The sequence below is a fragment of the Neospora caninum genome, chromosome VIIb (assembly GCF_000208865.1).
Source record: "Neospora caninum Liverpool complete genome, chromosome VIIb".
NCBI classification, from domain to species: domain Eukaryota; phylum Apicomplexa; class Conoidasida; order Eucoccidiorida; family Sarcocystidae; genus Neospora; species Neospora caninum.
In genome coordinates, this window is record NC_018394.1 from 924595 (window position 1) to 948777 (window position 24183).

Here is a 24183-nt window from a genome sequence, read left to right on the forward strand (position 1 = left end):
CGTGGAGACAGCCTGGGGGCCGCCGAAGGCACGGCACGAGGAAAGCTGATTCTGGAGAGAGGCTCTTCTTCCTTTGGGCGGACACACCAAATCCCCTCGAAACACCGGCTTGTCGCCTTCTTCTCTCCGCGTTTCTCGACTCGATGCTTTCTTTTAAAGCCTTGTTTTGACTCCTCTTCCAGCGGTTTCTCCTTTTTCCCCGCCTGAACTCGTGCCCCAAGAACCCCTTCCTCTCTCTCTTCCTTCTCTGTATTTTTCTGGAACCTTCTTCCCCGCACCTGTCTTGTTCTCTCCGCAGCTGTCCTTCAACGGTGCTCAGCGCGGCGACTTCCTCCTGCACACCCCCCGTTATCCTGCCTGCCAAGGCCGCTCACAGGTTTTTCTCCTTTTCTTCCCCTTTTCTTCCCCTTTCCTTCCCCTTTTCTTCCCCTCTTCTTCCCCTCTTCTTGAAGGCTCGCTTCGCATTCAGACGCCCTTCCCGCTGTCTCTCGTCTTCTTCGTTTCAGCCGCTTCTTTGTCTCCTTCTCATCGACCCGCTGGCGCCGAGAGCTCGCCGCCGTCTCTCGACACAGCCCCCTGCGCAAAGTCGCAGCGGGAAACCTCCTTTCTTGTCTTGTCAATCAAATATTTTTTCCACGGCTGATTCCCAGATTTCGGGCCCTGTCTCCTGCCGAACTCCCCCGCCCTCGCTTCCGACTCCTTCTCCTCAAGCAAGACGAAGAACGGCGGTGTGCAAACCGCCGGGAAAAAAGAGAGAAGAAACGAGATGGAGCCGAGAGAGAACCCGAATACGGTGTGTCCATCTTGGCGAGGGAAGAACTCGGATACTGACACATGTGTATGTATGTGTGTGCAAATATGTTTACATATTTACATGCAGAGAGGTGTAGGTGTAACGAGATGCGGAGGGATACGAGTAATCATACATGTTGATAAATCGTTTGCAGCAAAAATCTCGTCTTGTCAATCTGTGAAACAAGTGTCCGAGAAAGACTCCGGCGTGTCTTTCTTTGGTTGAACAAGTTGCCTCAGGTTTCTCGGCTTCGCCTTCCGAAATAAGGCGGCTTTGCGCGTCAGCACACCGAACTTCCTCCCTCCCTTCGTGCTTACGGGGCGACGCCTGCAACGCGCTTCCTCGCTCCTTCTGTCTCTCTTGGCCCGGGAGTTTCTTCCTAATCAAATCGGCCTCTAACATTGTCCTCCCCTCTCTGCTCGAGGTTACCGACTCTTTTTCCTTTTCGCAGAACGTCCTCGGCCCGCCATGCCGAGGCTCTCGCTTTCTTCTGCCTCCCCTTCTTCCACGCCCTCGTCTCCTCTCCATCGCAGCCGTGGGAAAGTCGCGGTGTCTCCTCTGCCTACGCCTTCTCGTCCTGCTGCTGCACACTCTAAACCTCTCCGGCCTGGTCAAACTGCGGATTCTCCTCGTTCTCCTCCTCATTCCCCTCGTTCTTCTCTTTCACGTTCTCGCCATGAGGAGAATAAGGACGGGCGAGGAATCCGCCGTCTGGTGGCAGAGAGTCCGCGGGAGTCCGCCGCAGCTCTACCTCCGGCGGCCAGTCGCGACTTTCGCGCGTCAAGGCGGCGGCAGAAACGGGGGCGAGGAGACGACGCCGAAGAGGAAGGCAGAGAAGAGGAGCAAACGGCGCGGAAGAAAGTCTCCTACTCCCCGTCGTCTCTCCAGGATCCCGCCTCCGCCTCTTCTCGCGCTTCGTTCTCAGCTCTTCCCTCGTCTCCCCTCCCGTCTTCTTCTCGCTCGCCTCGCGCCTCTGCATCCTCGCCTCTTTCTCGCTCTCGTGCCCACTTCGTAACTCCAGCGACCTGCCAAGAGAAGGCTCACCTCGGGGGGGACAGAGATAGGTCCGAAGCGGCCTGTCTCTCTGCAGCCAAATCTCTCGTTCGTGACGCCTTTCGGTCGTCTCCATCGCCTTCGCTTCTCACCTGTTCTTCGCCTCTCACCTCTTTCACCCAGTCGTCTCCTCTCGCGTCGCATCTCTCCTTCTTGTCCTCCCATTCCTCCCTTCCTTCCCTTTCCTTCCTTCCTTCCCTTTCCTCTCCCTTGTCTCTTCCTGCATCTTTTTCGTTGCCTGTCGGGAGGGCGAAGCGCGTCTCTCCAGAGACTTCCGGCCGCTGCGGCGCCTGTTTCGCATGCGCTCACTGGCGGCTTTGCGCGCTCTTGGAGTCAATTTCCTCTGCTCAACCACCCTCTCGGGGGAGATGCGAAAGGTCTGCCTCAACGTCGAATTCCTCCGCTTCGTCGTCCGACCATTTTGCCTTCGTTCCCGTCTCTTCCTCGCCCCTGGGACACCCAGGCTCTCCCCGACGCCGTGAGTCTCCCGAGCTTCCTTGCTCCTCTGCGGCGTCTCCTGTCTCGTTTTCGGCGTCTCTGCTTTCCCCTCGATCGAGCCCCTGGGGCGCAGAGGCCGAACGTGCAGCGAAGGCCTTCTGGTGCGTCTTGCGTGTCTCCGCTGCATGCTTGGAAGAGGAATTTTCCTCCTTAGCAAACTCCCGTTCTCCGACGACTTCTTTAGCGCCCCTTGACAAATCCCGGCCTTCGTTTTCATCTTCCTCGATGTATTCTCCTGCTCTTCCACCACCTTTGGAATCGAGGCTGGAAGGCTGCGTCTCCGTCTTGCTTCTCGCGTTCTCATCTCTCAACCTCCTTCTTCGCCTTCCTCTCTCCCTCGCGCCTCGCGCCTCGTCACAGCTCCCGTCCCTCGCTTCCGCTTCGCCTTTGTCCCCTTCTTCCCCTTCTTCCTCTTCTTCCTCTTCTTCCCCTTTGGATCCTTCTTTCTCCTCTGCTGTCTGTCCTTCTCTCTCTGCGAGTTCCGGCCAGCCGTCTACGCGCCCTGGAGAGAAGAAAGCGGCGGCGAAAGACCCCATTTCTCGGGAGACCGGCGAGAAGCGAAACGGGGAGGAACTAGAGGAACCCAACGACAAAGCACGAGAGCAAGCGGTCGACAGTGTCTTGCTATCGAGCTACGGTGTATCTGTCCGGATCCTCCAACATGCCACGCGATTCCTGAGACTCTCTACCCAGACCCCACCTTCTTCTTCGCCTCCCCGCTCTTTCGTTCCGGATCGGCGGGGGCTGTCGAGCGCGCAAAAGAGCCAGATTGTGGCGCTGTGTGTCTTCCTTTCGCGCGGGCTGCTCGACCGCCTTCTCTCCCATTTTTTTTGCCGTGTCTCGCCTCTTGCATGCGTCGCAGTCCGCTCTGCGAGAGTCGCGCCGAGTCGCCGAAGCCGGACCGAAACGCTGGCGCCTCCGCAGAGCGAGCAGGAAGAAACATCAAGAGACTCTCTCCAAGGCATCGACAGGTACCCGGAGGGCATCTCTTCTTCCTGTCCTTCCTTCTTCGGTGTCTTCTTCAATGGCGAGGGCGCATCCCCAGCGCCGACGCGCTCCGGCAGACCTACCGAACACCCGCCGCCCTGCGGCGAGTCCAGTCCTTTCTCCGCGTTTCTCTCGCGTTCCTCTCTCTCCTGTTCTGTCTCGGCATCCTCCGTCTCTCATCATTCTCGCTCTTCGCTTTCAGCCTCGGCCGTTGCGCTTGCTGGCTGCTCGAACCGTCGAGGCATCTGCGTCGCCCTCGCGAACAACTTGGGTCTGGTCGTGCGTCTTTTTCTCGGCATTGTTTCGGTCGCCCTCGAGGGGACTCAGGAGACACAAAACGCCCGGGGCGACGGAGATGAACTGCGGACAGAAAGCGCGGTGGCGAGGGCGCGTGAGAGGGCCCGCGTCGAGAGCCAAGAGGAGATACGGTTCGCAAGGTGTGCAACACGCGAAGGCGGTGGAGATCCGGGCGAGGAAAGATCGACAGACAGCGCGAAAAAGCGCGAAGGGACCAAAGACAACTCACAGGACGAGTCGACTTTTCTCGCCTGTCAGAGTCTTCAGGACATGGCCTGGGAAGCCGTTGTGTGGGCACTTCTGCTCGGGCGTTTCCTTTCGGAGACACAGCACGAGGTGGAGAGAAGCGAAACCCCGAGAGACGACGAGGGAGAGGCTACAGCCAGAGAGCTGAGAAAGGCGGGAGTGGATGCGAAACAACGATGTGCAGATGCAAAGAGCCCAGAGGAAACCGACAGATTTCCTCCGCACGCCTCCACGCCAGCTGTCGCCTCGTCCGTTGCTGTCCCCGCGTCGTCTTCTTCGCTTTCCCGAACTCCTTTCCATGTGCTCTCAGTGCCTGACGCGGTCCTCTTCCCTCTTCGCCGTCTCCTCTCCGTAACCGTCCAGTCGCCTTCGCCTTCTCTCGCCTCTCTGCTGCCCCCCCAGAGCCTCCTGACGCCCGCAGCTGGGGCGGAAAGCGGTGCACGTGGTGAGCTTCGTCGCGAGGCGCTTGGTGTCGGCCGGCTGCACGTAGACACAAATGGGCACAGTGTATGTACACCCGAATCCTGCGTAGGTCTCCCGGTTTCCACGGCTTTCCGGGGCCTTGTCCTTCGCGGTATCTTGCTGCCTCGTGTTTCTGTCATCCTTCGCGTTGCCTCGTTGCCTCTCACTTCTCTCTCGCCCGTTTGCTGTCGCCCTGCAGGTGAAAACGGAAAGCGAAGCGTCACTCGCATAGGCCTCCAAGGCATGCGTCGCGTTCTCCTTTCCTGGCTGCGCTCGGCTGTATGGACAGCTGGGGACGGAGGAGCGAGAGACGAAAAGAGCCAGAAAGAAGTGGCTCTGCTTCTCCAGCACTGCAAACACTTTGCAAGACTTCTCCTGTCTCTGGGGCCTGACTCGCTCTCCAGCGAACATCACGCGCAAGCCCAAGCTAAATCACGTGCCGCGCTGACGCAGGAAAACACTGGACGTCAGAGCGCACGAACACGAGGCGGATGTTGTGTCGAGTCGAGAAGTCAGTGTGTCGTCGCGTTCGATAGCGTCGACGAGCTTCTGCTCCTTTGCAAAGAACTTGCAACGGTTTTCTCTCCCCCATCCTCTCGTGTCTCTGCCCCGTTCTCTTCTGAATCAGACCTCGATCCTTTTCCCCCTCCTTCCTCATCGTTCCCCTCTCTCCCGCCTTCTCAGATTCTCTTTGCAATTGCTCCCTTCGACGCGTGCGCCGGGCTGCTCCTCGCTGATACGCATCATTCTTCTCCTTCTTCTTCTCCTTCTTCTCTTCCTTCTCCTCCTCTTTCTTCTTCTCTTCCTTCTTCTCTTCCTTCTTCTTCTTCTTCTTCTCTCGCTTCAGGGTCAAGAAAATCTCAAAGCCTTCATCCTGCGGCGGCTGAGTCCAACGCGATTGCGCAGGACGCCGGGGAAAACTCCGTGCAGGCTCCAGCCGAACGGACAGGCGCGCGCGAAGCACCAGAGAGGGGGGAAATCGCGAAGGAGTCCCACGAGGCGAAAAGGCACAGACAGGCCACCGAGCTGGTTCGCCTCGCCTGCCGAGTGCGCCTTCATGTCGCGCAGCATCTCCCTCTATGGGTGGAGAGCGATAAGCAAAAAGAAACAGGAGAAAAGCGAGAAGAAAAGCGAGGGGTGCATGCAGGACTGCTGCGCTGTCGAGTCGGCGAACGCGATGTGGACCCTACGAGAGCGGCGTCGAATGCGTTCACAGGCGAAGAAGTGAACGTCGAACAGACGAAACTGCGGGAAATCCTTGCAACTTGCCGAATCGACGCTTTTGTATGCACGCTCACCTGGAGACTCTCCGTCTTCCTCCTCAGACGCCCTTCGTTCGGGTCTTCTCGGTCCTCTCTCGACTCGGATTCTTCCTCTTCCCCACGTGCCTCGTCTTTGAAGGCATGGCTGAGGCGTGCATCGTTCAGTGCACACTCCCTCATTCACCACCTCCGGCTTCTGGTTTCCTACATTGTTGCGTTTCCGCAGTTGTGTGCCCCGACGTCTCCATCGCCCTCGTCTCTCCTTTCTCCGCTTTCTCCGCTTTCTCCGTCTCCTTCGTCCTCAGCCGTCCCTGCTGCTGATTCCCCGTTTCCTTCCGCTTCTTCCTTTTCCTCTTCTTTTCCAGTTGCGTGGCTGTGCAAAGAAGCAGTGAATCTCGGCGAGGAGTTGGAGGAGCTGTGTCAGGCCGTCGGCAAGGCGACTTCTTGTTTGTTTCTTTTTCTCCCTTTCTTCGGAGCGGGAACCGGTCTACAGAAACTGTCCCCGCTCGGACAGGCAGAGCATCCGCGGAGAACCGAAATTGCGAAAACGACTCGCAAAGGCGACGGAGAAGAACGCAAGACAAAAGGGCCAGAGGCGACAGAAGACGCCTCAACTTTATTCGACGACGTTGAGCGGGCCGTCGCCGACACGTTTCGGCTTCTTCTTGTTTCCTCTCGGACCCTCTTTCTGTTGAACGAACGCCTACGAATCGAACGGGGCAGTGATTCCGACCCCTCTTCCTCTTCTCTCCCTTCTTCCTCTTCTCTGTCTTCTTCCCCTTCTCTGCTTTGTTCGTCGTCTGCCTCTTCGTCTTTCTCTTCCAATGCTTCCTCTTCTTCTGTTGAATCGCGAACCTGCCTGCGTCGGCAGGACGTCTCCACCGAGTCGCGGAGACAGCGCATGCGTCTGGAGCGTTTGGTATCCGACCTGGTGCGGGGGCGACGAAGGACAGCAGAGCGCGGGAAGGAGTCAACCAAAACGTCAGGCGAAACATCAGACGAACCGCTTGGGGGAAGGCGCCAGCGAAGAGATTCCACCGCGCCTCCGAGGGCGCTCGATCGGTCGGAAGAAGAATGTTCCTTTTTCTTCTTTGACGGCGGATCTTCCCTTCGAGCGGGCTTCTCGCTCCTGCGCCTCCTCACACGGCTCGCCATCGAGACAACGCTCCAGCGTCTGGGAGACAGGGGGGACCACACGACGCGGGGACACCTGTCGCCGCCAGAGTCCGGAGCGGCGAAGCATAGCGGAGAGAAAAAGGGAGAGCGCGAGACCGAGATAGGGCCGAGCCCGAGGCGACGGAGCTGGGAGGAAGGCGGCGGGGAAAAAGACGCGAGAGATGGAGAGAGAGCGCGAGAAACGAAGGAAACGGTGAGCGTTCCGTGCAGCAGACGATGAAAACAAATGCGCGTTCTTCGCCTCGCCTGTGTTTGCATACTGTGTCACTGGTCAAAAGAAAAGGCCGCAGTTTCTCGTGGCGGTTGGCCTCTCCCTTTCTCTCCACTTGCACACGGCTCTCCGTCTTCCCGTTGTCTTACGTCGGCAAGGTTGATCCCCTCGAGATTTTTCGTGTTTCTCTGCCTATCGGTGTTTCGTCCTCTTCTTCGCCTCCTGGCGCGAGGGTCTCTTCTCTTTCGTCGTTTCACCAAGTGTCTGTGTACCTGATCCTTTTCGCCTTTTTTCTGGTTCCTTTTTCTGCCGTCCAGCCTTCCACTTGGGACCGTCTCGCTCGCGTCTTCGCCGAAGCCTTGCAGGCCTGGCAACGCGAAGTGCTGCGCCCCCTGCGGCCTTCTTCGCTGGACGCCCCGTCGTTTTCTCTTCATTCGCTTGCCGCCTCGGACGACCTTCGAGAGTCTTTGCCAGTTCCCGAGATCCTCTTTTCGCAGTTTAGCCGCGATCTGATCCTCGAGGCGCGGCTGCGCTTCCACAGAGCGCATGCAGTCGCTTGCTACTCAGCGTTTCTCCGCGAGGCGATTCTGCCTTCGCTGCGCCCGCTCCTTGCCTCGCCGCCCTTTCGTCTCCGCCCGCGGACGTCTTGGTGTCCCGGTCGGAGACAGCCTGAGGCTGAAACCGCTGACGGCGGAGAGCGCGACTGCAGCCGCAAAGCGGCGCAAAGAGGCGCCACGGTGGTCGGCGCTTTTGAAACGAAGCGGGAAGAGGAGACAGGGAGACAGGCGACACACGACTGGGGAACCTCGGGGGCGAACCCCTCGAAAGCAGACTCGACATCGGCGAGCGCGCTTTCCTCTCCAAACGTTTCAAACGCCAAGGAACCCTTTGCCTGTGAGGAGGGGGAACACGAGAAACGCGCGTTTCTTGAAAACGACGTCTCTTTGTCTCTCGCCGACACGTCTCAATCTCCTCTTTTGATGCGGAGACGGAGCGCCCAAACCTCACCAGCCCCCGCCAGGGACGGTCCGTCCGAAGGGAAACTCCTGCCGTCTCTCTCTCCCCTTGGTGAGCCTGCGTCTTCTCCCTTTTCTTCGTCTTCGCCCTCTGTCGCAGCGTCTCCAACTTCTGTTTGGTTTCCGCCTGTGACGGAGGAGAAGGAGAAAGAGGGCGAGCGCGACACACGGTCTCGAACGCCGGCCCGCGATGCTGCGGATGTCGCGTTTCGTGGATGCCGAGAGACTCACGGAGGCGGAGCTGGAGAAGGCCTGAGAACTGGAGAAAGACGTGAAGATGATGAATTGGATTCGCCTTTGTCTTCCTTGCCTTTGTCTTCCTCGCCTCTCTCTGAAGACTTCTCGTCTCCGCTTCGGACTCCGCCGCCTCGGGGATTTCGACAGGATTTTTCTTCAACGCCCTCTGCGTTTGCCTCGCCGTCCCTCGCGGCGTCTCCGCTCAGTGCTCCCAGAGGGCGAAGCTTGTTGGGCCACGCGCCCCGCACGCCTCTGGGCAAACCCCGACCTGGCCGCTCTCTCAGTGCGCTGCAGCAAAGGCGAATCTCTGCAGTTGTCTCCCCTCTCTCATCTTTTCGCAGCCAACTCTCGCCCTTCTCGTCGTCACTCTCGCCTCTCTCATCCAAGTCTACTCTGTCGCCCCCGTCTCCTCTTTCATCCAAGGCTCCTCTTTCTGCTCTTTCGTCTGATTTGTCTCTGTCGAAGTCATCTGTCGAGTCTTCACTGCCTTTTCCTTCTTCGCCTCTGTCGTCGTCGATGCGTCGCACGCGCGAAGTCGAGCCTCAGTCGAGGGGCGGTCTCTCCGAGTCGTCTTCTTCCTCGTCTTCTACACCGGCATGCCCGGCTCTTGAGGAGCGGCGCTTTCCTGTGGAGGAGGGGATGCATACGCCGAGGCGGGGCAGGGAGGAAGGAAGGGAGCAAGGAAGGGAGAAAGGAAGGGAGCAAGGAAGGGAGCAAGGAAGGGAGGAAAGCGAGAAAAGGCTGGCAATGCCTGGACGGGAGACAGCCAGAGGAGCTGTCGAAGAACCCGGAAAGCAGACCGCACGAGGTTTCTCTCTGTCAGCGGGTCAGGCGGCAGCTGTGGCCGGTCGAGGTCGAGCGCGGGGCGTCTCTTCTTCCGCATCTCAACCCCGAGGGCGACCAAGAACGCACTCCAGCTTTGCGCCCCCGAGTCTCGGCAGCCCAAATGCAGAACGAGAGCACAACGTAGTGCCTTTTCACACACAGAGAAAGGAGATGCTGCTCGCCGACACTTCCCGTTTTGACAGCCACTCGGTCGGCACTTCTCCGTCTGATTCTTCATCTGTTTCTTCTCCTTCTTCGGGTTCTTCTCCGCTTTCCTCTCACGCTCCAGGCCGAGCACTTCCTTTGTCGGGACCTGTCCAGCCTCGCGGTGGCGCGCAAACCCGTCGCCCCGCTCCGTCTCCCTCGGCAGAGACAGAAAGGGACCGAAACAGACGGATGAACGCGACGGCAGCGCAGGAGCCTCTCCCGTCCGATCGCAGTCCACGTGCCTTGCCGTCTGCTGGTCGTGCCCCAAAGTCTTCTTCGTCTCCCGAGTTTGTCTCGCTCTCGTCTTTTCCCCGCCGCGTCGACGGCATGTTTGCGCCGCACCTCGAGGCGGTTGTTTTCGCTTTCAAATCGCTTCAAGAATCTCTGCTTTTCGTGAGGAACTACACGGGGGCGGCGAGCGCTGCGCGCGCGCTTCGGAACGAGGTGTACGCACATGGCAACATTGCCCTAGTGCGGGCATGCAGTCTGCTTTTGCGGTCGGAAGCCTCCCGAGACAAAATGGCAGTTCTTGTTTCTTTCTTCAAGGCGTCGCCCCCTTGGGAGGAGACAGCGGGCGCTGAACGCAGTGGAGAGGAGAAACGCGACACAGACCGAGAGGAAGACGAACGGGCGCGAGCGCGAGCGACGGGAGAACGAGAGGGACAGGGAGACGAACGGAGACAGGAGACGAGCGAGAAAGAACGCACACCCGCGAAACAAACACCTGCTCTCCAGGACGCAAAGGACAGAACGGGAAGGGAAAGCGAGAAAGGCGGCGAGGGGGAAAGGCGCGAAGCGGAAGAAGAGCACGAGACAGATGACCGTCGGGAGAAAGGCACGAGCCGCATGCGAAGGATTGCTGAGGATATGCGAGTCGTGCTTAGGCGAGGGGTTCGATCGCATGTTCAGGCGCTTCTCTCGCAATTATCCAACAAGCAACAAACCCAGGGGTGTCTCCATTCCTCTACAGTGAACCCTCTTTCGTCTTCTTCCCCTTCTGCCTCTTCTTCAACTTGTCCTTTCTCTGTTTTTCGTGCTCCGGTTTCCCTCTTCTCTCTGCCGAACGCTCTTGCTGATCCTGGTCCCTCCATCAGCGCTGTCGGTCCCCTGGCGCGCCACGCTCTCTCGGAAGGGCCGAGCGTGGAGACGACGGACAGGCGCGAGTCTGTTTCTCTCCCGCGGCTTGCATTTCTCACTTCCTGGCTAGAAGAACAACTCGCCTTTCTCGGGAGGAAGGAGCAACAAACGCCCCTGCTGTACCGGCTGCTTCTGGCGTCGGCATCGCCTTCCTCTTCGGCTCCATCGATGTGGGAAGAACTGAATGCCTCTCTTCTCGCCAGCCTTCGAGGCATTTGCGAGGTCGCGCAGAGCGCGCCGCCTGTCTCGGCCCGTTCCAGCTTCCCAGGAGATGCGAAGTTCGATGCAGAGGCTCGAGATTGCAAACGCGGAGCCCGCAAGGCGCACGAGAGAACAGCCGAAGGAGACACAGAGAGAGGAGAGAGAAGACGTTCGTGGAGACAACATGCGAACCGCAAAGCCGAGAGAGAAACGGAGGGAGACACGGCACAGCACGACGCTGCGGATCGCGAGGAAGAGGAATCGCGTCCTTTCTGGCGCGTCCAGATCGGTTTGACCGTCGCGCAGATCGCTGCGCTGTCTCACCGTTTTCTCCGGGACTCGTGGGCGATTGCATGCGCGAAGGAGACGCGGGGCGAGCAAACGGAAGGGGAGCGCCGGCGCCAGGCTGCCTTGGCTCGGCTCGGTTCGGCGCCGCACGCAGGCGAGGAGGCGCCAAACGAAAGGAACGTCCGCGACCGACCAGAACCGAAGCACTTGGGCGAGCGTGGAGACTGCAAAGGAGACAATGGTAGAGACAGTCAAAGAGACAGTGGAGACGACGGAGACACCGTGCAAGTTATCGAGGCGACACAGGCGGACAACGAGCAAGGCGGTCGGTCGAGGCGCGGGAAGCAAGGGCAGGATGCGGCAGCTTCGGCCCCGCCCGAAAGCAGTCGGACGGCGGAGGCGGAGAGGGACAGGAAGGAGATGAAGAACAGAGTGAAGAAACACCTGACAGCAAATCTTGTCGAGGCGACAGCCACCAACGGAACTACACTCTTGCAGATTCTCCACACCGCCCAGAACTTCCTTCTCGGTGCGCGTTCGTCCTTCTCTCCATCTTCTCGGGATGCATCGTGTGCTTCCTTTCACCCGTCTCCACCAGAGACTCTCTCTGCCTGGCAAGGCAGCGTGGCGACGCAAGCCGAGGCCGTCTTCGCGTTTCTGCTCGCGGAGACTGCTCTGCTTCTTTGCTCCACGGTCCTGTGTGGCTGGGATCTCGCCCTCGAATGCGCGCGGAACGGTCCGGGGGAGGGAAGGGGGGCGAGAAGGACCGGAAACGATGAAGGAGACGCAGGCCGCTGGAGAGCGAGGCGGCGAGAACGAAGCGACAAGGGAGACAGAGACATCCTTCCCTGGACCAGAGGAGGCACACCGGACTCAGGGTGTCGAGACGCCTCTTTCTCCTCGCGGCCGGATCCATCGCCCTGGCCGCTTCTCGCTTCCTGCTCCGCGTTCCCCGCGTCTCCTCTGTCTCCTGCTCTCTCGACAGCCTCTTCTTCTCCTGCTTCCTGTCTCCTTCCCCTCGACGCGGAAGATGCATGCAATCGAGGCCTGCGCGAAGCCTGGTGGGCCGGAGCTCTCGGGCGACAGGCCGCCGCCCGCAGGCACGCCCGCACCTCTCTCGCGTTCTTCCTCGCTTTTCTTCTCTCTCTCGCCCACGCAGGTCGAGACGGGGAGTCGAAGGGACGCGGCGTGTCGCGGGGCGGCGACCGCGGCGAAGCGCAGGCGCTTCTGTCGCCTTCTTCTCCGGTTTCTCGCCCATCAGCTTCTCGAGTTTCGCCTTTCCTCCCGGCTTCTCTCGTCGCCCGCGTTTTGAACCGCAACGCGAGCAGCGAACTTTTGACGCTGGACAGCTGGAGGCCGCTCGCGAGTCTACAGCGCGGCTGCTCTCAAGAAAAGCGTGACGCAGGCGATCCAGAGGAGACCCGAAGCAAAGAAGAGACCGAACGCGACACCAGGAGGACGGACCCACGCACTTCGCCTTCGAAGCCTTCTCTGTTCGCTTCTCCCTGTTCCTCTTCTCTTTCGTCGCCGTCTTCAGGGGACTCTTTTGACAGCCGACGCCGCACATTGCTCACGTAAGCTCGGACGATGTGGGGATTCGAAGAGAAAAGTGACGAATCCAGTTGACCACGTCGCACAGGCCGTGCGCTCTCCGCCGGTTCTTTCGCCTCGTTCCTTCTGCCTCGCACCGCCTCCTGGCCTCTCTGTCTCTCCTTCTCTCTCTTTCTCGCCGTTTCGCTCTCTTCGGGCGTTTGCGTGCGCTAGTTCTCCCCTTTACTGTCTTCCTCCCGCCCGCACGTGCGTGTGTCGTCTTTCCCTCGTGGTCTCGCCTGTCTGTCGCATCTCCTGTTGCGATTCCCCAGTTTTTTCGCGTTAATTTCGTTTGGAGCCCAGACGCGACAAAGTCGCCGAACCATCCCAGGCACACGCCCTGCGTCTGTCCTTCTGACCTTCTGATTGTTTCTGGTTCACGCTTGCTTTCTTTTAAATCGAATAAAATTTAAATTTAATAGATTATTTTTAAGTTTTTTTAAAATGCAAATTCCAAAATTTGTTTGCTGTGAATCTCCTTCCACCTTCTCGCAGCTTTGTAAGCCAGCTGTTCTGGATCGCCGAAGCCTGCAACTCGCAGCGTCTCCGCACGGCCTCTCTCCTGCTTTCTCTCGCCCTCCTCCTCCCTGCGTGGAATTCCCCGCCTGTCTCGCCTTCTGTCTCCTGCCCTGCTGCCGACGGAAGCGAGCGATCGGGCGGGAAAGAAGGAAACGCTTTTGTGGAAGGCCGCGCAAACGCGCAGCCTAGCGAAGTCGGAGAAGAGACGTCACCCGGAAGGGAGACCCAGGGTCCAGTTTCCGCTTCTCTTTCGTCTCCGTGCGTGTCTGCGTCCCGCATGGAGGCTCACCTAGCCTCCGCAGATTCGCTCCTGGCCGCTGCCGCCGTTCTTCTCCGTATCTCGCTTGTCGCTGCTATCGCTCCGCGCTCTCCTCGTGCCTGTCTAGACACGAAAGGCTCGCGAGATCGGCGAGGCGGCAGCACCGCGAGAGGAGACACGTGGAACGAAGAACGAGAAAAGGCGTGGGAAGAAGAGGAAACGAGGGGGAAACTGGCGGACGACGCCGGCGAGGAACAGGTGACCTTGATCTCTCCCGCCTTCGAGTGGTTTGAAGCTGGAGAACAGCTGCTCCTGCAGTGGGAAGAGCGCGTCGCCTCGCTCGTCGCTTCCTCTGTTTCTCCGAACGGCGCAACCCCTTCGCCGGCTTCTCTCCCTGTGTCGTTTTTGCACAAAAAGATCGAAGTCACCAGTGTGCGGCTGCGCGCATGTCGCCGTCTGTTTGCCGGCGCAGAGAGGCGGCGACGAACGGACGCGATTGTCAGGGAAATCTTCTTCCTCGTCGAGTTCTCAAAGGCTTCAACAGGTGGGGGGCGACCGCGTGGAGACAAGCAAGACACTCTTCAAAAGACAGAGGCCGTCCCGGAGAACGGCGCGCAGATGCAGCCTGACGGGCATCTTGGTTCCTGGTCTTCTGCGTCTTCGCCTCTCGCTGCTCTCGCGCTGTCGGGTGTCCTCGAGGAACTGAGCCGCGCGACTCTCGAATCGAGTTTTGTTGGGTCTGTCTCTCCCTCGCCGGCGTCTCTTTCGTTTCGAAGCGCGGCGCCACCTGGAGAGACAAGTCGCAAAAGGCCAGACCGCGACAGCCCCGACCACGTCGCTCTCGATCCCGGGCTAGGTTTGTTTCTCGGCGATGCTGCCAATGCGCCTCTGACGACTGCCTTGCATGCGTCTCTCTCTGCTTCGTCCCGCTCACTCTCGTCCAATCAGGCGAGTTCGCCAAATGCCTCGCGGCCACCCTTCCCCCCCTTCGCTTCCGCCCTGTCTTCGCTCTTCTTATCGGGGTATCGCGAAACTGAGAGACAGAGCCACCCACTTCGTCTCCCAGTGTCGTCTGTGGGGTGCGCATCCGCCGCCGTTTCTGTCTCCTGTTTGGACCTTACGCGCGGCTTCTGCCTCCCCGACCTCCTGCAGCTTCTCTTTGCAACGCTCTGGGCCGCAGAGTCGCACGAAAGAGCCGGATTCGAACTCTATGCGCTTCGGGCGCTAGCAGGCGCTCTCGACCTCTGCTGCCGGTGGACCTACTGCCTTCCCATGGCCATACGGTGAGCCCAGCAAAACGCTTGAAGACAAATAAAAACGAAAGAAGGGGGAGCGAGACGACAAGAAAAAAACGAGACGAAAAGGGGAAAACGACACGCAGTGAGACGACAGGAGAAGCGCGCGAAAACGAAGAGGCACGGAGCTCTGAATAGAACCGGTGAACGTGAGACATACGCTCCACACGTCCTGTCGACGGCTCTGCTGCATGCAGTGTGCCTTTTGTTAGTGAATTTACTATCCCCAAAGCGTACTCGGTTCTTTGCGTGTTCACGGGTTCCTTTTTCTTCTCCTTCTCGCGGCGTCTTTTCCTCCACAGCTGCTCAACAGCCCTCGTCCGTCTTGTTCTCCGGCATGGCCACCCTCGCCTAGATGTCTCGGATTTCTCGCCAACCGCTTCTTTTTCTTCTCTTTCTTCTTCTTCTTCCTCCTCTTCCTCTTCCTCTTCCTCCTCTTCTTCGTCTTCTTCCTCTTCTTCGTCCTTTTCTGTCTCTGGTTTCCTGCCTGCTCATCAGCTGAGCCTGCTTACCGCGAATCCTGCGTCCTCGCTTTTGCCTCCGCATCTTCTTCGCGCCTCCCTTTCTGCGTTCTCTTCGCCGGTCTGTTCGCTGCGCTCGCTGCACGCGGAGGCGTCTCTCCCGCCTCGCCTGGAGCAGAGGAGTCCGGCTGAAACGGCTTCCGAGACCGACACGGGCGACACGAACACAGAGAGAGACGAAAGTGCACCGGAAAAGACAAGAGACGAAAGCCTCCGCCTCGCCATGCAGCGCAGCCTGGCTCTGCTCTTCAAACCGGAGTCGGTTCCGCTCGTGAACGGCCTCTCAGTCGTGGAGCATCTCCAGCTGAAGGCTTTTCTCCAGCGTCTTCTTCTCTCTCTGAAGTTTATCTTCCTCCAGGCCGTGAACTCGCCAAGAGGAAACAGGAACCTCGACGGCCGACACGCCGACCTTCCGACTCCGCTGCGCCAGCAAGCCTCCGCGCTTTCTCCCTCGCCCTCAAGTGTCCCCTTGAACGCGCGACACAGTCAGAACGAACCGCATGCGGGGGCGCGCGAGATTCTCGCTCGGAGTCCCTCTGCTCTGACGACATGTCCCGGTCCTCCAAACCTGCCAAGTCTGCCAAGTCTGGAAGAGACAGACGGCCTTCGAGACGCACGCCCCGTGGACGCCCCGCCTTCGGCACGTCTCATCTGTTCCTTCGGCGCGAAGCGACTTCCAGAGCTTCGCCTCCAACCCGAAGCAGACGGCAGGTGCGCCGGCGGGCGGGGACAGGGGGGAAGTCCAGGCGAGACGCTCGGGGCGTCTTCGGGATCGACGAAGCTTCTGACGAGGCGGCCAAAGGGCGAGAAAGCGCCAGCCGAGCTGGGCGTTTCGTTCTACGACCTGGCGCTGGTGAGCGAGGCTCTCGCGGAGGCGAGGCTTGCGTGTGGAGCCGCCGCGGCCTTGCCGGCTGCGGCTTCGACAGGAGTTTCTTTTCGGGCGAACCATTTCAAAATGGAGGAACCCTTCGAAACACTGGAAGACAGGACGGAAGGACGCGAGGGAAGAGGAGACGTAGGCGAGGCTGGAGACAGCGCATTCGTCAGTTCGGGCCTTCTTTCGGAGCAGTCGTTTCGGCTGCCTTCCAACGGGGTTCTGTCGAGGTCAAAGACGGTCACGAAGGAAGGGCGCGCGGCGGAGACGCGAAAAAGAAGCGGAAAGGCGGTGGTTAAAAGGGGCGAAGACGCGAGGGAGACAGAAGAGACACTCCCTCCTTTTGCGCCGCAGCCTGCTGCTCATCTGCAAATGGATCCGTTCTTTCTGCTCCACTCTCGGAGTCTCCTCAACGTTCTCTCAGAGCTTTGTAGGAAGCGAGACGGAATCCAGGAAACCGAAACGGAGGACGACGCCGGGGATGGAGATGAAGATCGCGAAGAGGACATTGAAGACGGGATCGAAAGGGCTGAAAGAGCACTCGAGCTAACGGTGCAACGTAGCCGGGGAGTCCTCGAAAGAGACACGTAAGATGCGTGCTTGTAGGTTTTCGGTCTGTCTCCTTAGGGTCTTCCTTAAGTGTCTTGCGCCCTTAGGTGGCGATTTGTGGTCTCGACGCTTCTTTCTTGCTGTCTCCGTTATCCCTCCTCTCGTTTATCTTGTTCTTCGTCTTCCTCTTCCCCCCTCTCTGTCTTCCGTGGGCTTTCGACACGAGTCGAAGGGACGGTCAGCCGTTTCCAGGGAATGTTTCTGACTCTCCCGTTCGTGCATCCGTTTCCGTTCCGGGCTCTGCCTCGCCCCTGTGTTATGGCAACTCTTTCTCTTTCTTGCCGTTTGCTTTTCAGACCTCTCGCCTCGCTGTCTCTTCTTCTCTCTTTTCTTCTGGGCCGCCGTGCCGGCGTCGCGAGGGGCCATCAGTTCATCTGTCGTCTCCCTGTCTCTGGTCGCGGAGACAGGCAAGCAACGTCCAGACAACCAGCGGAAGGGAACCGCGAAGAGCGAGGCGAAAGAGATAGGAAAACTTGGGGAGACAGAGAGAAGAAAATACGCAGTTCTTTTTTCCCGAAGCGAGTCTCGCGCACCTTCCTCGATATCGCCCTGTGGTGTTGCACGCAGCTAGCAAATTCTCCCTCAACTTCTCCACAGTCCACACCGTTTAACCCGCATTCTTCTATTCCTTCTTCTCGGGTTCTGCCTCGCATTTCCGCGTACGCTGCTGCTCTCCCCCGCAGAAACCAGCTTCTTCGTCTCGCTCTCGAAGCTCTGGTCGAACACTCGCTTCTCCATCCGCCCTCCCTTTCTCCATCTCCTTCATCTTCTGCTTCTTCGGCTTCTTCATCGTCTTCATCTCCTTTTTCCTGCCTGCTCGGACTTGTGCTGCACATTCTTCTGCATGAACTGGATGTTCCTGCGCCCTCATCTTCACCACCTTGGAGGACAGGAGAGCGCGTTACCGCGGAATCTCCCGCCCCGCAAGAGGAACGGAGAGACGACGGACGGGGGTTCCTGCTTGGCGGAAAAACGACAGAGTGGTTGCCGTGCGACCTACGGTTTCTTCTCTCTGTGTGTGCGCTCTGCGTCGCCGCGAGGCTCACAGACACCGTGGGCATTCGCGAGAGCGCTCGCCAGCTCGTCGACTGCGTACACGAAATGAAGAAAGCTTCGCAGAGGCCGCAACACGTGATGCCCCCGGAGGCGGGACGCGCTGTGCAAGTAGAGGACGAGGAAACCGAAGCGCGTTTTGCCGTCTCCTCCATCTTGCAGGCATCGATCCCCTTGGCCTGCGGCGGTGGTGCAGTGGATTTGCAGCTTCTCTACAGAGCCGAGGAGCGCCGGCTTCTCTCGCGCCTCCTCGCTCAGTCTTCTCCGTCCGCTTCGAGGCCGCGGCACCCGTCGGCAGGTCTGGATGCGCCAAACGGAGACACGTCCACTCCGGGGGGGCGACTCTCGGGAGGGACGGCTGAGAGAGCGATGGCGAGCCTGTCGAGCTCCGGATCTCTGGTTTTTCTGGCGATTCTCATGGAGCGTTTTCTCGCCTTCTCCCCTCAGCAAAACGGGCCACATTCGCGTCTTCCCCTCGCGGCAAATCCACAGAAACGGACTGTGCCGAGTCCGTGCTGGCCGTTCTCTTCGCCTTTCTCGTCTGTGATTTCTTCGCCTTTCTCTTCGTTCCTCTTCTCTGCTTCCTCTCGCGGTGTGAGACCAGAGACAGGAGACAGCGAGGCACGCGCTTTGTCTCTCTCCCGCGCTGCGCAGCCTTCTTCGTCGCCTTCCTCTCCAGCACATGTGCAGCCCACATGGGCAGACGGCACGGCCTTTGCCGCTCCCGCGGCGTTCTCTTCTTCTCGAGCGCTTCCCTCGTCTCCTTTTTCAGACTTGTCTCCTTTCCCTGCCTCGCCGACAGATGCGTGTCGTGCATTTTGGGGCCTCATGCCCATCGCCTGGTCCTGCGTTTTCCTGTCTCTCTCGCCTGACCGTCGAACCTGCGTCCTCGCCAGGCCGGTCCCTGCTCGCCTCGCCGCTGCCCTCGCCGCAGGCGCCGCACTTTCCATGTCGGAGGAGTCTGAGGAGACAGGGGGACAGTGTGGGGAGAGACAGTCAGGCGAGAGACGCCGCGGAGGCCGCACGGAGGGGCAAAGCGAGTGCAGGAAAGCGATCTGGTCCGTCGACCAGGCGGGACGCGAGCTGAAGGCTTTTGACGGTCACGTCGAAGGCGACGCAGAGTGGAGCGGCAGGGAAAACCTGTTGAGGGATGCGCAGGAAAGAACGCCTTCGCGCTCCGCTGGAAAGGCACAGGATCCGGAACCAACGACGGAGGAAGAAAGCTACTTCTGGATCGTCTACTACGTGCGCGAGAGCGACGGCCTTGCAGTCACGGAGACAGACTCGCATGCTTGCCGAGGAGAACGGTGCAAGACCCCCAGGGCCCGGACAGATCCGGCGTCTCCCAATCTGCCTTGTTCTCCCTCTTGTTCTTCCTCCTCTCCGTGCTCGTCTGCCTCGAGTTCTTCCGCTGTGTCGTTCTCCTCTCTCCTCCGTCAGTTCCAATGGCTCCAGTGGCTCCTCTCTCTCACGGCTGGGCAGACGGCACAGGCCTTCTCGCATCGATCGCCGTCCCTCTCTCCTCTCTCTGCTTCGTGTGGGGCCTCTGCGGCTTCGCCCTCATGCGGGGATGAGCAGATGCAGCGCGCGCAGCTCCTGCTCCGCTGGTGGACGCAGCGGTGCGAGCTCGAAGCTGAGTTTTCTCGCTGGATCCATCGTCTCCACTGTCGGCTCGGCCTCGCCCTCCTGTTGCTTCGCGGTTGGCCCTCCTTCTCTTCTCCGTCTTCTCCGTCTCCTCCGTCTTCGTTCTCCTTCACGCGCGAAGGCGAGAGAAAGGAGGCGCGTCTCCTCGAGGTCCTCCGCTTTTGCGGGGGCGTCCTCGCCCGATGGCTGGCCTCGTGGGCGTCTGCTGACGGAGACCGCTGGAAAGGCAAGAGAGAAGAGGCGGCTTCAGATACGGAACGTCTGGTCGTCGCCAAAGCCGCAGAGAAGGAAAGACCAGGGCAGGCGCGCGAGGCGACACACGCGCGTCTCCTCTCCGCTCCAGATGGTCTCCCGCGTGGCGACAGCCCGACCCTGCAGCATCATAGGCGTCCCCGGCTGCTTCTGCCTCTCCAGCGCTTTCTGTCCGAACGCAGGAGCGAGAAAAACGGCGGAAAGGGCGACACTTTCTCGGACCAAAGTCGGCAAGGGACAGGCGAAATCCTGCTCGCCAGTCTCGCGCAGCTGGCCTTTGCGCTTGCGTCTCTTAAGCTGTCCGTTGATTGGCCCGAGAGCGACAGACTCCACCTGGGGAGCCTGGTCGGACCTTACGGCGTGTTTCATTCTGAACGGGCCCCGGGAGTTTCGAGTCGCGTTTCTTCGTCTTTTTCCGCGTCGCCGCATGCTGGGATGTCCTCGCCTCGGCCGGTGTCTCCCTGCCATGCTCGCGAGCCGTGTCCGTGGGACCTCGATGCCTGCCCAGGCCGAGCACACAGCGCAGCGGAGCCGCGCACAAGGGGCTGGCGCGGCAGAGAAGAAAGCGGCAAAGACAGAGTTCAAAGCCGGGATTTTGGAACGGAACCGATCCGGTACTGGTCCGAGCAGGGCGCGGCGGTCAGCAACGCTGCAGGCGCACGGGCTCCCCCATCGCTCACTGCTCTGTTTCGCGAGGAGATGATGGACATAACTTGGGACGCCTTTTCGTGTTCTCTCGACGATTTAGGCAACTTTCTGCACAGACATGTGCTTCCGCCTCTGCTGGCAAACGGGGGCTGTGGCCCAGGGAACCGGGCGCGACAGGCGGAGCGTGAAGAAGGGGGAGGAAGCGGCTTCGACTTGCGAGAGGGCGGGGGTGAAGCAGATCTAGAAGAAACGGGAGACGGGCAGAAACGAGATGCAGAAGCCAGCAACGACAAAGAACAAGAAAAGGAAGAGGAAAGGCGACTGTGGCGTCTCGTCGCCTGGACCTTTCTCCGCGATGTCGTTGAGCCTCTTGCGGCGCTTTTCTTTGCCTCTCGCAAAAAGCGAAACCTCTCACCTGAAACCGCGTCTCCCTGCTCCTGTTCTCGATCTCCAGCCCTTCTCCCCTCCTTTCCCTCGCGACGTTGTTCCCCTCCGTTCGCTTCTTCTCTCTTGCCTGTCCAGAACGCTGGGCTTCCAAGGCGCTGGGAAGGCGGAGACTGCGAAGAAGACAAGGCGCGCCTCGAGATCGAGAGTGTCTCCGTCTCGCCCGCCTCTCGGCCTCTTTCCTTTCCCGTTAAAGTGCAGGATTCTGCATGCAGAGCAAAGAGCCAAAAGGCAGTCGACCTTCTGGACTCAGCCCGCAGAGAACCGGGCGTGGCGAGCGAGCGGGAGGAAGCAAACGAGACCGCGAGCGTGCGACGAGGCCTCGGCGAAGGCGAGACGCACGGAGACTTCACACAGGGTGAGTGGGACCGAATTGTTTCGATCCACAGGAGCCTGCAGGACCGACCGCCTCTGGACGCGAAACGCGCCACAGACGACGGGCGACGCGAGCGCTTCTTTGGGAAAAAGTGCATGCGCGGGAGGTCTCCGTTTGCTGCAAAAAGCTCGCCGCGAACCGAACAAGCTAGGCGGATGTCGTTCCCTTCTCTTCTGCGTGCGGTCCTCGCTCAACCGCCCGAAGCGACAAGGACAGAGGAAGCCGAAGGCAAGGAAGAAAGAGAAAAAGAAGGGGAAGAAGACGAAGATGGCCTCGTGGCGACAGAGCCGGTTTTGCTGTACGCAGATCCGCTTTTTTCTCAGCTCCCGCTGGAGGCTTTGCCAGCGCTGCGCCTTCAGCCTCTGTGTCGCGGCGGCTCGCCCCTCATCACGTTTTTTCTGCTCTCGCAGCTGCGGGGGAGACGGTCGCCTTCTCAGAAACCTCTCACGCAGCGCGCTTCCCTGGAGTATGCGCCCTCGCCTCCGTCCTGGTCTCCCCTGCCGAGCGACACGGACAGAAAGCGAACGCGAAACGAAGCAAAAGACGCTCCCTGGCGTCTCCGCCCTCTGGACAATCACGGCGGCCAGGTCACCCAGGCCGAAGACCGCGAGGAGACACGCGAGGCGAAGCGGCGAAGAGGAGACAGCCAGGAGACACGGGAGGCGATCTGTGGGGCGCTGGCGCCTCAGGAACGATTCGGCGCGGTGGCCCGTCTCTCTCCGAACCTTCGCTTCGTTTCGGGCACTCCGCCCAAAAGTCAACGCAGCACCTTTTTCGCGAAACAGGCGAGGCATCCAACGCAAAACGTGCAGGGGCGAGACGCGACCAGGCTCGCCCTATCACTCTTCGATCTCGACCTGGCGCCGTACACGCAGCCCTGCTGCTCTGTGGCGTCTCGGAGAGCCGCTGAGGCGACACCAGCAGGCGCAGCTGAGAGAGGCCGGACAAACAGTCGGGCACGGAGTCAGGACGCTCTCGAGAAGCGTGGCGGCGGCGCGCGAGCGTTCGTGTCCTTTGGAGAGAGAACGAGAGACGCTTGCACAGCGCCTGGCAGCTGGAAGCTCGCGGGGCGAAGTCGGAGGAGAAGCGGGCGGAGGGGCGAAATACCGGGGGGCGGAGTCGAGGCCGACAGCGAAGAGATCGAGGGAAAGTCTACGAGCCGAGACCGGAGAGAGGGGAGAGAACGCGTGATGGTTGGAAGCGTGCCGGCAGGAGACCGAGCATTCAGGCTGCGTCTCGGAGAGAGAGGGTCGTTGCTCGGCGCGAACAAGAGCCGCGTCGTCTTCAGCATCAATCCCTCTGGCGATTTGTCTCGCACAGCTCGAGTTTGCCTCCCTTTCCTCCTCGCCGGCGGAGATGCGTGGACAGGAAAACTCAGTGCCCCGTTAACAGGTAAATCTCAACTTCCCGGCCCTACTACTGAACCAACTTGTAGCTACATAGATTTAGATACATAGATAGAGATACATATATAGATAGATAGATAGATAGATAGATAGATAGATAGATAGATAGATAGATAGATAGATAGATAGATAGATAGATAGATAGATAGATAGATAGATAGATAGATAAGCACAGATATACATCCTGCGTCTTGCCTGTCTTTCCATGGGTACACGTACAAATTTCTATACAGTTATATACAAGCATCTTCGCTCTGTCTCGTCGATTCTCCAGAAATATATACAGAGAATGGCATATAGAGAGAGAGCGCGCGCTGTGTCTATCTTTCTCTGGGAGTGTAATCAGAGTCCATACTTTTGTTTGCAGATGTGTACGTATTCGCCCCTGGTCTTTCTCTGCGGAAATGTGTGAATTTCGTGCGAAAGTGTTGCTTTCTCATTTTTCCTGTCTTTCTTGATCCGAAGCGTCGCTACGGGTGCGGCTGCACTTGTCGCCTCCACAGTGCCCGCATCGGGGTCCCCTTCTCTGCCGTCTTGACCCGTTTTTCTTTGCCTTTTTCCTCTGGTTTGGCTCTCCAGTAGAAAAAATAACCTGGTTGTTTCGCGTCGATGTTTGCTTTGTCGGCTTTCAGAAAACGAAGTGCTTTTCAGTCTCCTCTCGGCGGACGTCTTTCTCTACTGCGGCCACCAGGGCGGCGAGCAGTATATTCACAGAGATTTGATTCAGCGCGCCTTCCAGCTTCTGGACGACTCCTCTGTCTCTTCCTTCCAGTTGCCATCTCTCTCTCCATCTCTCCCTTCTCTTCCCCCGCCTTCCCCCGTTCCTTCTTCTCCTTCCCCCGTTCCTTGTCGCTCTTCTTCTCGTTCGCCTTGTTCTTCCTCTCCTTCGCTTTCGTATCTCTCTGGACTTCGCGCGGCGGCTCTTCTGTTCGGCTGTAGCAGCGTGCGTCTCACCTCGTTTAGCCCTCGCAGTGCGCCCTGGAGTTTTGCCTTCGACTTCTTGATCGGCGGCAGCCCGCTGGTGATTGGCAACCTGTGGAGTGTGACCGATGTCGAGGCGGATGCAGTGACAAAGAGTATGCTCTGGAAGTGGACCCAGGCGCACTCTTCGCCCCTGTTGCTCCGCGAGACACGAACGCGCACCGTCTGGGAAGGGGCTGGGACAGTCGTCGGAAACCCCTCCGGAGGTCTCTTCGCGAAACGGAGCTTCTCTCGCCGGCCCGAGGCCGCGAGCGCGAATCGCCGACGCGGGGACGCGGACGGTGCGGCAAAACACGAAGACAATCCGGCACGCGAAGCAGAAGAAAGAGAAGAAGAGAGAGACGAAGAGAGAGAAGAAGAAAGAGAAGAAGAGAGAGAAGAAGAGAGAGAAGAAGAGAGAGAAGAAGAGAGAGAAGAAGAGAGAGACGAAGAGAGAGAAGAAGAGAGAGACGAAGAGAGAGAAGAAGAGAGAGACGAAGAGAGAGAAGAGACGCCTACGGATTGTCCTTGTTCTTCTGTACGTCTCTCCTTGACAGAGTCGATCAACGAAGCGAAGCAGGCGTGTCGCCTCCGCCTCTCCACTGGAGCCGCCGCCGTTGCCTTTGGTCTTCCCCTCTGAACGGCGCCTCTACTCCCGCGTGTGTGTTTCCCTTCTCATTTGTCTTTCTCCTTCACCTCTTTGGTTCTGGTGTCTTGTTCTTGCGTTGGGTCTGTTTTTTCCCCCTTGTCGCCTTGTCTTTTGCTTCATGGCTTTTGCGGCAAAAAACTTGTGTGTCTCCCTCCTTTTTCCTGCTCAACTTCTTCCCCTGCTCGGTG

The 24183-nt window shown here is 59.3% G+C and overlaps 1 protein-coding gene across 1 annotated transcript; it reads left to right on the plus strand.

Moving 5' to 3' along the window:
- Nucleotides 1-2569: 2569 nt before the first annotated feature.
- NCLIV_025060 (conserved hypothetical protein) lies at nt 2570-23986 on the plus strand (the record flags this gene model as incomplete). Its single annotated transcript, XM_003882700.1, has 7 exons — nt 2570-4319; nt 4965-6967; nt 7303-12470; nt 12982-14547; nt 14862-16541; nt 17247-22372; nt 23019-23986. The coding sequence occupies 7 exons, from the start codon at nt 2570-2572 to the stop codon at nt 23984-23986; spliced, it is 18261 nt and encodes a 6086-aa protein (XP_003882749.1).
- Between the last annotated feature and the right edge of the window lie 197 nt (nt 23987-24183).